The sequence below is a fragment of the Martes martes genome (assembly GCF_963455335.1).
Source record: "Martes martes genome assembly, chromosome: 8".
NCBI lineage: Eukaryota > Metazoa > Chordata > Mammalia > Carnivora > Mustelidae > Martes > Martes martes.
This window is the reverse complement of record NC_137895.1, coordinates 30272928-30288529: the sequence shown is the minus strand read 5'-3', so window position 1 is coordinate 30288529 and position 15602 is coordinate 30272928. Positions and strand designations below refer to the sequence as shown.

General features: G+C 39.7%; 1 protein-coding gene across 5 annotated transcripts in view; it reads right to left on the bottom strand.

The window, feature by feature from the left end:
• Positions 1 to 15602, bottom strand: part of POC1B (POC1 centriolar protein B) — a 103364-nt gene that overhangs the window by 24336 nt on the left and 63426 nt on the right. The window contains exon 11 of one of the 5 annotated variants that reach the window (XM_080812499.1): positions 8420 to 10624. The exons of the other annotated variants lie outside the window; for them this stretch is intronic. Coding sequence (XP_080668625.1) covers positions 10607 to 10624 — 18 coding nt within the window. The 3' untranslated portion in view covers positions 8420 to 10606. Of the gene's footprint in view, positions 1 to 8419; positions 10625 to 15602 lie in introns of those variants that run through there. 5 annotated transcript variants of the gene reach the window in all.

The following is a 15602-nucleotide window of genomic DNA, read 5'->3' as shown; positions in this document are numbered from 1 at the left end:
GCACCCATGCTGCCAATTGCTACATGTAATAGTCTGATCATGGTGCTGAATAAATGTGTCTTTTAAAAAAATGTGCTGTATAAAGTCAGTCTACTCTGAAGCCACCTTGGTAAACTACCTTAACAGTGTGAAGTCAGCATCCCTTCAAGGGGATACCAGGTTCCATTTGAAATTTATTTGCAACTTGCTTGGGCACAGAAGCCACAGTCTCCAGAAACCTTGGTATAGCTGAACTGACAAGTTAATGTGTTGGGACCTGGAGTTCATGGTCAGAAGGACTTTATTTGGTTATCTGGTTATTAATACGATTGCTGGCACAGCCTATGTAATATATCTAAACTGAATTATGGGATCAGATAAAATTACAGATAGCATGCGTAATTAATAAATGATTTAATATCCTCTTGGAAGAAAAATCATACCATAAAAATTCAAACATACTTTTCACAGATGCCATGAGTCAGAGAGAATATGAACTCGATTCTCTAACTCCGTAAAAGAGTGGTTAGCAATCGTGATAAGCTGTGCATGCACACAAACCCAGGAAGAGGCAGGCAGTTCTGAAAGAAGCAGCCGTGCCACCACTAAAATATGTCTAATATTTCCTGCCATCCAAAAGACCCAGTTTTAGATGCTTCATATTTCAGTCACAGTGTTTACCAGATAACCAGCATTTCTCAAGTAAACAGTCTTCTGATGGTCCCTCCTGATGGATGGGACGGGATGCATGCAGACCATCAGTTCGTCATAGTCACTACAGTATATACCATGGGGTGCAGTTTGGGGTCATCCTGTGTGACCTTAGGCTCAATCAATCAGTTAGACTCTCATATCTCTATCTGGACCGGAGCATCTATTCCCAAGCTCTATGTCCTATCTTGGTAAACTGTTTACTCAGCAGTTCCAAATTTAAGGTCAGTCACCTCCTCTCCATACCCTATGTTACTGCTCTCGATCAAGCACTCCCCACTTTCTATCTGGATTACTACTGCAACTGGCCCCTACTTTTCTATGCCTCCAGTCTCACCTCCCTGTCACCCCTCCGTTATCATGTTTTTGGAGTACCTATTCTGAAATTCAAATCGCTTGTCACTCTCCTGCTTAAAATCCTTCACTGGTCCACCTGAACTTCTCAGGGCGAATCCCAACACGTTCAGAGGGCATTCAAGGTCATTCATGATCCAGTTTCATCTCTTCTCTCCAGCCTCCTGTCTTCTTATCCCCCAACTCCCTCCCCCAGTGCTGCAACCAATCAGGAATCCCCACAGTATTAACTCCCCATGCCCTCTCAAGCCTTCTGGTGTATGCAGAAACTGAGCTCTGTCCTTAACTTCCCATACAATCAGGCAAATTCTTAAAGAATCTGCTCAGGTATCAACCCATCTGGGAGGTTATTTCTTTTTTATTTCTTTTTTTATTTATTTTTAATTTTTTTATTAAAGATTTTATTTATTTATTTGACAGAGATTACAAGTAGGCGGAGAGGCAGGCAGAGAGAGAGAGAGAGAGAGAGGAAGCAGGCTCCCCGCCGAGCAGAGAGCCCAATGTGAGGCCCCATCCCAGGACCCTGGGACCATGACCTGAGCCGAAGGCAGAGGCTTCAACCCACTGAGCCACCCAGGCGCCCCTGGGAGGTTATTTCTGATTAACTTTTTGTTCCACATTTTACTTTTCTAGTCTGCACACACATATGTGTACACACACACGCACATTCCTTATTTAGCCACTCTGCTCCTGGACTCCCATAGCAACTTAGGCATATCTCCCTATTTTTGGACATAGTCCCTCATCTGTACGTTCCCACTGCTTGGTATATAACAATGTTCAGCAAATGTATTGAATGAAAGAAAGAAAGATCTATTCTAGCCGTCTCTTTTGCCCACCCTTCCCGCAGACACTCATTGTTCTCACTTCATACTGGCTAGCACCCGTATTATTCCATCAAAAAAGCCCTCCAAATGGTAACCAAAAATCTCTGCCAAACTCACCATTTTTCAGTCCTTCTCCTATCTTTCATTTATATTGCTACCCACGCCCTTGAAACACTCCTCTCTTGGCTGCCAGGACACTACATGCTCCCACCCATCCCTGGGCTCCAGCCCCCTCTTCAGTCCCTAGGGAATACCCAGCCCCCCTGCTAGACAGTCTTTGCACACAGCATTCTCTCTGTCTAGACCACTCCAGTACTCCTAACCCTCTCATCTCAACTGTCTCTGAAGCTTTAGATCGCATTTCTCAAATTTCAATGTACATGTAAATCACTGTGGGTCTTATTTAAAATGCAGAATCTAATTCAGAGGGTCTAGGATGGGACTCGAGAATCCGCATTTCTAATAAGGTCCCAGATGATGCTCAAGCAGACTATTCATGGACTACATCTTAAAGAGCAAGGTTTTTTTTTTTGTTTTTTGTTTTTTTTTTGTAAAAAATTTATTTATTTGAGAGAGAACCTGACAGAGCACAAGCAGGGGGAGTGGCTGAAGGAGAGGGAGAAGCAGGGAGTCCACCTTGGGGGCTTGATCCCAGGACCCCGGGCTCACGACCTGAGCTGAAGGCAGATGCTTAACCCACTGAGCCAGCCAGGTGCCCCTGAATAGCAAGGTTTTATATCTTGTTCAAATGTCTTTCCAGAAGAACTGTCTCTGATTCCACCTTATCCACATACCTAATGATGTCTAATGTCCCCAATACAGACTCTCACCATATCATGTAACTCTCCACAATAGCTTTTGCTTAGATTTACAACCTGTATGCATCCTTCTCCCCAGCCTCCAGTTCCCACCTAAGACCTGGCACAATCCTTTCTGAGAAATGAATGAACAATGTCTGTTGAGCCTTCTCCTGACAGGCCAAACCACACTAACACAGCAAGGTTCACGGCTCCGAGCTCGGCTCCTACAGAAATCCAGCTCGTCCATGGTTGGTTCTTAGAGGGATTTTCTATTCCTTCCCAAGATTCACTTGTCTGGGGTCTGCTGAGCTATGGCCAGAGAGTAAATGATTCCACATGCATTGGCCTTTTTGTTCATTATAACAAGCACGGTTGGACACAGTCTTCGTGTCCCGTCTACTAGGTACTCCAGATTCTTTGTGCTGGGTATATAAGAAACAGACTTTATCAAGTAAATTCTACTTATTGTGGCCAGATTCAAATCTCTTACCCTGGTGTGAGAAATATTTTGGCACCAGGAGGGAATGAGGCAGGAGGAAAAGACAAAAACTTTCAGTACACTCTGATTTTTTTTCCACTTAAAATTCATTGCCTAGATTCTCATAAAATCTATTCTTTCTCGTGCTTAGGAAAAAAATTTGACTAAAAATACTACAGGAAAAATTATATAAGTTAATGTCTGAATACAACATCTAGAACATTTACATGAAGTAAGCTGTGATGGGAAGCTAATGGAAGAGCTTAAATGCATAGACACAAGACAGGTAGAAACAACACCGTTGTTGCCAAGAGAACCGCCTGGAAGGAGTGCCAAAATGAACACTAAAAATAAACAAAACACAGTCTGAAATATAAACTCCACGAATGTCAATTCCCTTGACTAATAATACATAAAAATAGTCATAAGCACATAGTAGCACAAATAAAAAGATATTAACACTTGATTAAAATATTATTAGTATACCTTACAGAAAACTTTTGCTCTCCGAATAACAAGTTTTAAGTGTACTTAAGGGAAGAGATCATTTATTTTGAAATTAAAACAATTTTTCCCCCCAATTCTGTTTGGTAAACCTACTAGTATACTCAACTTCAAAAATGGTGATGAATTTTTTTAATAAATAATCTTATTCGTGTGCAATTGTTCATGTCATCTAGTTGTAGGCTAGAAAGTAATTGCTTTTCCAGAGGTGAGAGAAAAAGATGTGACCCTCTGGTACATCAGTGTCCAAAATGTAAATAGGCATAGTTTTATGCATTCATAATTCACAGAACACATAAGTATAGAAATGATTTCTTGAAAAAGAAAGAACAACTTTTAAAATAGCATTAACATCTTGAATTTTTTTCAGTAATTTTACTGTGTACAGAATTATACAGAAAGTACACAGAATTTTCTAAAAGTACAAATCTGGGAGAGTACATTGCTTAGTCAAATTTTTCAGATTTTCAATTGGTTTTCCAAAGCACACAAATGTCTTTACTTTGTCTTAATAATGCACTTCCAGTTCCATTTAAGATGAGAAATTATTTTAGTTATCATTCTCAAATTTCATTGTTATTAATTCTTATCCTCAGAATGCATATTTCAGAATTGGAATAACATTCCTCAGCATGGTAATTTGCCTGATGCTAGATGTCATTTAGAATTAATTCATTTTACATAATATTAATTATGCACAGAATGGACCAAGTGGGCACAGACCCATTTTACTGAACCTAAAGCTTCAAACAGAACTTGTCCAAGTGAACTAGGAAACGTCTTTGGAAGTTCCCACCTATGGGGACAAGGTACAACATGGAAACACAGCTCTGTGACATAATGGCTCCTAAAGAGGGGATACCAGCGGAGGCTGAGGAGCAATGAGCATGGAAGGACTGGATCCATCGGAGCTGCAAGTACTTGGAATCTGAGCAATAATAACAGCAAGAGAAAAGAAAGGCTGGAGGAGACTGCCCGGGTTCTGCAAATGGATGTATATTTGCAAAAATGCCTCAAATCAATAGAAACAAAGTATGAGTTTGGGTAAGCTTTCCAGCCTTGCCCACAAGATTTCCAGCCCAGCGAACTAAGAATATTTACCAGAAAACATAGCTCTGTTTAAAAATAAAAGGCAGTGGAAAACAGGATTCACTTCATAGAAATCACACAAAACCAAATCTGATGGAAACCGAAGTTATCATTTACTCTACAAAGAAAATAAAACCTGCAACCACCAGAACTAATAGCAATACCAGCACCAAAGAAAACTTACACACTCACGATTCTTGCCACAAAGAACATCCTTTCTTCAAAAGCAATGAACAACAAAACAACAACAACAACAAAACAACAAAAAAATGAACATCCTAGTAGGGTAAGGTTGGGGTCCTGAGGGGAGGAGTCAAAGAAAAGTAACCAAATAGCCCTGTTAAGGAGGTTAAGCCATTCTATGGTTGGGAAAGAGACTTAACGATCAGAGAGCTCAATAACTACTCTTTTTTTTTTTTTTTAAGATTTTATTTATTTATTTGACAGACAGAGATCACAAGTAGGCAGAGAGGCAGGCAGAGAGGGAGAGAGGAGGAAGGAGGCTCGCCGCTGAGCAGAGAGCCCGATGCAGGGCTTGATCCCAGGACCCTGAAATCACGACCTGAGCCGAAGGCAGAGGCTTTAACCCACTGAGCCACCCAGGCGCCCCTCAATAACTATTCTTACCAGGAAGCTGTATCCACACAGCTAGGCTGGAACAACCTGTGACCAGCACACAACAGGGAATGCCTCCTGGACAGTTAGTAAGAGACAATGCGTCTGCTACACACAATTCTTCTCCACCAGGATTCCAAAACTAAGTTAAGGATCTGTGCTTGTTAAAGCCTGGCATGTGCCGAGGATTTAAGTACTTGGCGAATAGGAATGGGGGATGTATGAAATCCCAAAGTAGGCTCCACAACAGATTACTTGTAAGCATTGACACTAGGGCCCATTTCTCCATATGTTCCCAACCAAGTACTGGGATCCTCAAAACTTGTCCCCCTTTTCTCCCCAAATACTCGTCAGGCTTTTTCGGCTATTATATTATATCACAGTGAAGAAATATTTACTGAGGATAAGCCCTGTTGATACTAAGGATGCTAAAACTAGGATTCAGAATGAATGTGATGTGGGTAGCTGAACTCTTTGGGGAGTGGTAGAGTGCAGGGGGTGAGTGTGGGCTCAGAACTTAGTCCCATCTGAGCCCTTGCTTCTATCACTTCACATTTGGTGTGACTTTGGGTAAGTTACCACAGTCTCTCTCTCTTTCTCTCTTTTTTTTTTAAAGATTTACTTATTTATTGGAGAAAGAGGAAGAGAACGAGTACATGAGTTTGTGAACAGGGGGAGGGCCGAGGAAGAGGGAGAAAGAAATCTCAAGTAGACACCCTACTAAGCACAGAGCCTGATTTAGGGCTTGATCTCAAGACCCTAAGATCATGAACTGAGCCAAAATCAAGAGTCAGATGCTTAACTGACTGAACCACCCAGGTATCCCTTGGCAAGCTACTTTAACCTCTTTAGAGCTAACTTGTGGAGAGAGTCTATGTGCATCCTTAGTAAGGAGATAAAATGCTTAGTCGTACATAAAAAATGGTGACTATTTTTGTGAATACAACAGGCATGTAAGGAGAATGCTCCTAAACTTGATTCAGTGAAACTTTAAAATACATACCTATAATACTATATTCCTAGATAAGCAAATAAAGATGGTAAAGTTGGCAATTCTCCTCAAATTATTTTATAAATAAAATGCAACTCCCATCAATATTCCAAAAGAATGTTTTTGGCAACTGACAAAATAATTCTGAAGTTCAGATGGATAAATACTAGGTCAGAATATCCAAGAAACATTTGAAGGGAAAACTTGTGCACTGTATCTTAATGAAATATTTTGAAGTTACAATAATTAAAGTATGAAAATAGATCAAGAGCAAACAGATCAATAAGACAGAAGACAAACTCCCCAGAGACAAGTACATAAGGATTTAATTTTAAGAAGGTTCAAATCAATGAGGAAAGAAACAATACAAATGGAGGATAACTTTGTTAACTATAAATATGTAATTTATAACACCAAAATTAATTCATCTAGAATTTCAGATTTAATTGCTAAAAGTAAAACTTTAAGAGGCACCCAGGTGGCTCAATCAGTTCAGCATCTGACTACTGGTTTCAGCTCATGTCATGATCCCTGGGACAGGGCCCAGCACATCAGGCTCTGAGCTCAGTGGGGTGTCTGCCTGCCTCTCTCCCTCTGCCCCTCCAGCTCCTGCACACATTCATTCTCTCTCTCCCTCTGCTTCTCCCTGCTCCCTTCTCTCTCAAATAAATTAAATTAAAAAAAAAAACAGTAAGAGTAGCTAGAGATATATTTGGGAAGTAGGGAAGGACTTTCTTTGCAAAAACTCTGAAGAAATCATAAAATTAAAATAATGATACTTTTCAAGAAGTTAATGCAACTAAACCTATCAAAAATCAGAAAGAGACTTAAAGGGGAAATAGCAAAGAAAACTCTGTAGCACATGGCAAAGATAATCAACCTTATCAGTTAAAATGACTTAAGGATCAATTTTAAAATGACCAAAACAATAAGAAAAATGGGCAAACACACAAAAAAGCAATGCTGAGAAATAGGAATGAGCGGAAATCATGAAAACAGTTCAAAGCACACAAGTCACTGTTCTTACCACACACACACAAAAGGTAACTATGGGACATAAAAGATACGTTAATTACTTCAACTGTGGTCCTCTTTCACCATGTATTCTTATATCAAAATATCCCACTGAACACATCAAATATATCCAATTTTTTTTTTGGTCAAAAATATTTTTTAGGGGCTCCTGGGTGGCTCAGTGGGTTAAAGCCTCTGCCTTCGGCTCGGGTCGTGATCCCAGGGTTCTGGGATCGAGCCCCGCATCGGGCTCCCTGCTTGGCGGGGAGCCTGCTTCCTCCTCTCTCTCTCTGCCTGCCTCTCTGCCTACTTGTGATCTCTGTCTGTCAAATATATAAATAAAAAATATATATATATATATTTTTTAAAAAGCTCACTTCACTAAAAAATAAAAACACCTCTTACTTATTAGATTTTTAAAGCCTTTTAAAATTAAACAATTAATAATTAAATAAGTGTAACACCTAACATATGTTTTAAAATATACTAAGTGGGAACCCTCATATAGAACTAGTGGGATCCAAATTCACACATTCTAGACTGAATTTGCCTATAGTTTTTTTTTTTTTTTTAAGTTCCTATCCTTTAATTCAGTGATTCCTCTTATAGAATATGTTTCTTGGTTCCGAATCCACCCTTCAAAACTCTATTCTGTGATGCTGAGATTGGGCCTCTATGAACTACAGCTTTCTCTTGCCAATGGGTTCCCTGATAGGCTCTGCCAAAAGGAGCCATGATGGGGAGGACAGAGGTCAGAATCGACAGAATAGACTCGTCTCCCTGTCTGACTACTGCTCCAGTCAGCCTCTTCCCAGCAACAGCCTTGACCCCACAGAGACATTTGCACCAGGTGACCAGTGGTCCTCAGACGTCTGGGTTCAGTCTGCAGGCTCTGCCTTCTGAGCTCTTGAGGCTGGAGGGCAGGGCCTCTTCTCCAGGCCTCTAGCATCTAACAGCAGCAACCTCTTCCTGGGAGACTATATTTTAAATATTCACAACAGTTGTCTCCTGGTAATTTTTTGTTTCTTGTGTTTTCTCTCCTTGTTTTTCATTCTTTGTATAATTAGGAAAGTTACTACTTTAAAAACATACATATTACATGCACATTACAAAGTGTTAAAAGCACACTCTGTAAAACTAGATAGAGTTCGAAATCCAGCTTTGTTACTTACTGGCTGGATGACCTTGGGTAAATTTCAAATGCCCAGGTTAGTATCCAAGACATACAAGACGCTCAGAAAGAATTCCACTGAATGGAGACACATATTTGGGTCCCTTGATAAAATTAGAATCATATTGCTTGTGATATTCTTTTTTCACTTAATAAAAAGATAAACAAAAATCATATTTTAAAATTTTAAAAAATAAAAATCATACCCCTAAAAGACATATAAGTGATTTTTAACTTTCATTTTGAAATAATTTCAAGCTTATAAAAAAGTTGCAAGAATAATGAAAAGGACTCTCATATATCCTTCATGCAGATTCATGTGCTGACATTTTGCCACATCTTCTATATCATTATCTGTTTATCTAATTTTTTTTTGGAATCTTTTGAGAAAAGCTATAGACACTATGCCTCTTTACCTTAATTACCATTGTGGGTATTTCCTAAGGACAAGACCATTCTCCCATACAACTACAGTATTATCATCAAAATCAGGAAATTTAGCATTGATATTATCATCTAATATTGATAGTATGTTTTTGCCAACTGTCTTAATCATGTCCTCTGTAGCAATTTCCCCACTGACCTAGGATCAAATCTAGAATAACACACATTGTATTTAGTTGCTGTTAAATATGGTATGGCTACATAATATTCCATTCATGGATATACTATCCTTCTATTTAACGCTTACTCTCATAAAGGACATTTGATTTGTGTCCACCCTCTTGTTATTAAGAGTCATGCTGGAATAAACGTACTTGAATAGAAGTCTTTGTCAGTCTGTCTTATTATTTTTTAAAGATGATTTAGGATCTTTAGAATGATCATTCAGGATCCAACAGGAAAACAGAAACCACAGAGTTATTTTAACAAAGAGAATTTAATATAGGGAGCTGGTTAAACAGGTTTGGAAGTCTATAAAGGCTGAAAGGAAGCACAGAGGGAAGAAGAAATAGTAAATGCATGGAACAAGGACCTCGGTAGCGCTGGAGGAACAAAGGAAATGTGTTGGATTATTGGACACTAGGCACTTAGAGGCCCCTGGCTGACTTGAGATGGTTTGTTCATAGGAGAGAAGAGGAATGTTCATTAAAAAGACATTCTGAAAAGGAAGAGGAAATGCCTGGCATTCCTTCTCCATCTCCCCTTCAACTTAGAACAAACAAGTTGACTTGTATGTGCTTTAGTAAAATAATCCAAACAAACACACGAAAAGTAAAAGAATTTTGTGACCATAAGCACTGAAACCTAGCAAAATTCTTCAATGATTTGGAAAGCAATTTAAAATGCACATGTAATATACAAATTTGGGCTTTGTAGTGGCCATCATTATCTCACGCAAAGAGAAAATGCTATAGGATTTAGTTTAAAAAAAAAAGTCAAGTTATACTAAAACATTCTTCAAATTTAAAAATCCATTTGAAATGTTAATGATAGGAGTTGGTTGGCTGGTTCAAAGCAACAGCTGTATCTGTGTTTGAGAATGTATGATTGTGCACACAGTATGCTACCTTCTACTGATGCCTACACTTCAGAAAGTAAAAGAAAGGAAATGGAAAGACACAGGAGGAACTAGAAAAGGACCAGCACTGGCCTTAATAGCCATGTCACTGATTGTAAGGGTTTTAATTTCTTTGAAGCCCTAACATGTTTTACCAATCCTGATTTCATAAAGTACAATGACTGAAATTCTATTTCAGTGAATAGAATGACTGAAATGACTGAAAATTCTATTAGCAGATTATTGATTACTTCCAGCAAATAATTAACTGTCAAGTGTCTAAATAGAAGGGCAAAGCCAACTAGCTTTCCTGTGTATGCAGCACCAAATAACTCAAAACCAGAAAGGCAGGGATGGACAGAACAATGAGTTCACCATTTTCCACGAAATTCTGACAGACCCACATGTGGTGTTTAGCTCCACAGTGAACCATCCTCTCGGTCAGCAGCAGGAAGCTCATTCCCGGCTGACAGTCCAAGAGACAGGCACTTTTCAGAGCGCTACTGGAGTAATTTCCTGTGTGAAAAGCTCACTGCTGTTCTTGCATTCCTCAGGGTGCATTTCTTCTCATCTCAGAGGATGTTGCTCTTCTACAGGAAGAGGAAGGAACCAGTTGTTACTGGATGTGTGGGCGGAGAGAGCTGTGGGGCATTTTCAGCATGCCTCAGGCTCAGCTGTGGGGACTGGGGGTGCGGCTGAGATTCCCAGGCCCCGAACCCCGGGTAGTACTGCAGCAGTTAGGGGTCACAGCTTAGACAGACAATATCTCAGGGAGCTGGAAGGCAGAAATAATACCTGGAACTTCAACACCTCCAGTTCCCAGAAACGTGCTAAATTTCTAAAGGAAATTGTAAAAAAGTACCCTGGTGGGCTGCCAAAGGGTGTATTTTATAAAATCTTTTTGGAGAGTGTCTCTGTTTTTCTTCTTTCTTCTTTTGTACATTTCATAGAGAAGAGTTTAAGTCCTAAATCATTTTTGTTGAAATGTAATTTGTGTAACATTTTTTGGTGAAAGGAAACATTAATGTAAGCTTTCTTTCTCTGTGACCTTGAAACTGGGAATAAAACTCAAAAATTAGTATATGTTTCAATATAGCTAAGTCAAACCTTGGAACTTAAGATCATTATGATTTTTTATTAAAAAATATATTTTATTTGAAGGAAAAAAGAAAGCCTCTGGCTTACAGTATTAATCTCTTTTTCTAGCTGTACTATCTTGGTAAACTTTACAGATTATCAGATCTGTGTCATCTAAAAATAAATAAAAATAAAAGAAAAAACAAAAGAAAAAGAAAAAAGTCATGTTCCTTTAACAGACTAAAAAGTTAAAAAGTTTTAGTTGGATTTTTTTTTTCCTTTTTACAATACAAAAACACATTTTTTTAAAGGTCAGCTATCACATCCACAACTGTTGGTAGTTTTCTAACATACGGGTCACAATATACTTCAAAAGCAAAGATACAACTAACTTGGAAGTAGTCTCTTTCTATCTCTAATATTTTCTTTCCTATCTCTAACATTTCTTACAATTTCGAAGGACAACGTTTTAAAATTACTTCTCAACCCAGATGAGAATTCCTCTTTTATTCCTACTAAGCATCTCAAGTGTTACATTTAACTTTTGGAGTTCCTGATTTAAAAAAAAAAAAAGAAATCATTGTGTCCTACTTAACAGGCTCATTATTGTTTGAAATGAAGACTAAAAGTCTTTTAATAAAAGGTGGATAAACTGTGGAAGGTACCAGCTAGTGAGTCCGGATATAGATTCTACAAATATCTATGTTCATTTCCCTTCAAATGCTTAGACCAAGGGTCAGGAGAAAGATAGCACAGGGCCACTGAACCAATGTCTACAGATATGGTTCACATGTCTGTTTCCTAAAGCTTAGTAAGCAGCAACAAAGTTACAAACATACCTAGTTTCAGAAATCATAGGGACTAAACTTACAAATTAAATGCTATGTTAAAAAATACTGCAAAGTTTAAAAACTTAAAAAAGAATCTCCCCTGCCTCCAAATTTGGAGGTGGTTTATATACGTAAATCCAGCAATGTTAGCATACAGGAAAGTAGTGAAAGCAGGAGGATTGTGCAACCTGATTTTTACTTATTTTCCTGGAAAAGTAAATGGGGAGTCTGAGGACAATAAATCGCATATTACCATTTTACACTTTAAAAGTTATAAATTTTAGTTTTGAGACATTTAGGTTTGCATACACCGTGTTCTTTTGAGTAAGTCTTTCCAAATCTTTGCTTACATAAGCAGTTAGGAACTGGAATAACTGAACTAGTTACACAATGTTGTTCAGTAACCAGGACAAACTGTTGCCACAACATCCATGGAAATATTCCCTCTGTATCTGTGAGTTTACTCTTTGTATGTCCATATATTTTATCAATGCATTAATATTTTTCAGAGAGCATATACCATATGACTATCTCCATGGAAGCATGCAACATTTTTCTTCCTAAAAATACGCTGAGACAAAAGTCTTTCCAACAGGGAAATGAGTGCTCTTTGCTGAAAAACACCCATCTCAATGACGTCTATGAGGGAGGAGTGTTTTACCACTGCGCTTCCCTAAGTCACAGCAACAGCAGAGTATCAGATGCAACTGATCTGATCGCTTTCCTGAGCCTAAAAAAGGATGTGGTAAAGCCACAGTTCTTTCAGCAATCCCGCTGGCAAAATGATGCAGAGCCAGGAGATAATCTCAGCTATCCTGAGGTTACTCAAGGCTACACCTTCCCATCCCTGGGGAAAGGAGGTAGGGAATCCCACGGCTGACATCCAACCTGTCAGGAAATCCTCTTGGCTCTGCCTTCAAAACACATCCAGAATCAGATCACTTACACCACCTCCTCCGCTACCACTGGGGGTCAAGGGACTCCGGACGGCCATCTGACTATTCATTAGCTTCCTAATTAGCCAATCTGCTTGCCTCTCTCCACCACCACCCCAGGGGCCGGTCTCAACACAGTCATAGCTATAGTGAACCTATTAAAACCCAAGTCCAACAAGTTCTGCCTCTGAAGGAAAGCCTCTGCTGGCTCCTCTCTCACTCCCAATCTGCCCTTCCAGCACTGCTCCCACTTGCCGGGGTGCCTGCCCAGATATCCACATGGCTTGTCCCTGTCACTCCTCACATGTCCCCTCTCGCGTGAATCTCATCCTGGCCATTCCTAAAGCACATCCCTCCTCCTGTCTGCCTTGAGCGCTTTCTATACCTTTGCGTTCTGGGTGCGGGGGGCTATATATGCTACACCCTACCGTACTGTACAGTCTATCTTTTAATCTGTGAATTGCCTGTCTTCCCCACTAGGATGTAGGAAGCAGGCTACTCGGGGGTAGGTGTTTTTGTTTCATTCCCTTTTTCTAAAATCAAGAACGATGAATGACACAGAACAGTTACTCAACAATACAAATTAAGAGACATATATGTTGTGGGTAGGCATGTTCCTGGCATCCTACCACATCTGCTACCCACTGAGTCAAGCAACTTAAAGATCCCAAACTAGACTGATGCACTTTGATTGCTGTGGAATGTATTTTCTTTCTTTTTTTTTTTTTTTTTAAAGATTTTATTTATTTATTTGACAGACAGATCACAAGTAGGCAGAGAGGCAGGCAGAGAGAGAAGGGAGGAAGCAGGCTCCCTGCTGAGCAGAGAGCCCGATGTGGGGCTCGATCCCAGGACGCTGGGATCACGACCCGAGCCGAAGGCAGCGGCTTTAACCCACTGAGCCACCCAGGCGCCCCCGTGGAATGTATTTTCAATTACTTCTAAGACATCTACCTACACCTTGCTCTTTCCCCAACTGGAATGTCCCTATCAAAATCCTACCCAATTCTGGTCAGGTCAAGAACTGGTCAAAAGATTCCTTCCAGAGAAATTCTCTAGTTTCCTCCAGCCCATTAATGATCTATTCTGAGTACTTCCATCAATAACCTTTCATGACGATCACATACACTTGGCATCTACTATACTCCCAAGTGTCGCTTCTTTCTTAAACTCTTATTACTTAAAGATTTTATTTATTTGACAAAGATCACAAGTAGGCAGAGAGGCAGGCAGAGAGAGAGGTGGAAGCAGGCTCCCTGCTGAGCAGAGAGCCCGATGATGCGGGGCTCGATCCCAGGACCCTGGGATCATGACCTGAGCCGAAGGCAGAGGCTTTAACCCACTGAGCCACCCAGGTGCCCCTAAACTCTTATTTCTGTTGGGCTAGGTTGTAAGTTTCTTGAAGTCAGCTCACTGAGCATCTCATGCTCTGTCTTCATATACTATAATCTTACATATTTTGACTGATGGAGCAACAAAAGACTATAAACCCATGATTTTTTCCCTATAATATAATTGTGAATTCTCATTTATTGTAAAGAATTAATCTGACCTGAAACACTGTCCCCAATCTAAAGAAAGACACCCACATTATGTTCCTAGTCTACACAGTTGCCAGAAGGAAGATGAGAACACTGTTTTGGTTCTCTCTCAGTGAAGAGTCCATGTTTTGACAATCAGTTGGAGGAACACTACCAAGATTATCAACCTCATTTTGTTCATTTGTAGGACAAATAATAATAAAATTAATACATCAAAACGTAGGAATACAGTTGACCTAGAATAAAACATTTTAATAATCCTAGAATATTTTAAATAAATTTTGTTTATAGTCAGTATTATTTTGAAAAAAGACTTTGTTAGGATACAGAAGAGAAATTCCTATCTTGCCTGCCTTTTACAGGAGAGAGGTGAGAATAGGGGAGGGTCTGGAACACCCCACAGGGCCACATCCAATGTCAGTGCTAATGCTAAATGCTGCTCTACAACCATGATGATAAAATATTGGTCTAGTTCTAGCTGAATAAATGAAAATATTAAAATACTCAATGGAATCTTGGAAAACCCTCAAAAAACCAGTACATAGTGAGTAAGAATGTAATCAGAATAAAGATTTAGGGATTTGAGATCAACATTTTAAAAATCACATCTATTTGACAGCCAGTATGTCCCTATACAAACTGCCCCCCCATTCTGTTTTTGTTTGTTTGTTTGTTTACAGCAAAACTTCAAAAATGCACACTGGTGGAGCACCTGGATGGCTCAAGCAGTTGGGTGTCTGCCTTCTGCTCAGGTCCTGATGGGATAGAGCCCCATATCCAGCTCCCTGCTCAATGAGGAGTCCACTTCTCCCTCTCTCTCTGCCCATCCCCTCTGCTCCTGTGCCCTGTCTCTCACTTTCTTTCTCTCAAATAAATAAAATCTGAAAAAAAAAATGCATATTGGTTACAGCTTATTTTGATCCTGAAATATTGTATCAGAAGTCCTGCCTGCCTTTAGAGGCACAAGTACAAGCTGGGAAGATTCCAACTGTTATACTGTATGCCATAACTTGTAATAAGAAAGCATCAGAGTGGGGCGCCTCGGTGGCTCAGTGAGTTAAGCCTCTGCCTTTGGCTCAGGTCATGATCTCAGGGTCTTGGGATCGAGCCCCGCATCGGACTCTCTGCTCAGCAGGGAGCCTGCTTCCTCCCACTCTCTACCTGCTTCTCTGCCTACTTGTGATC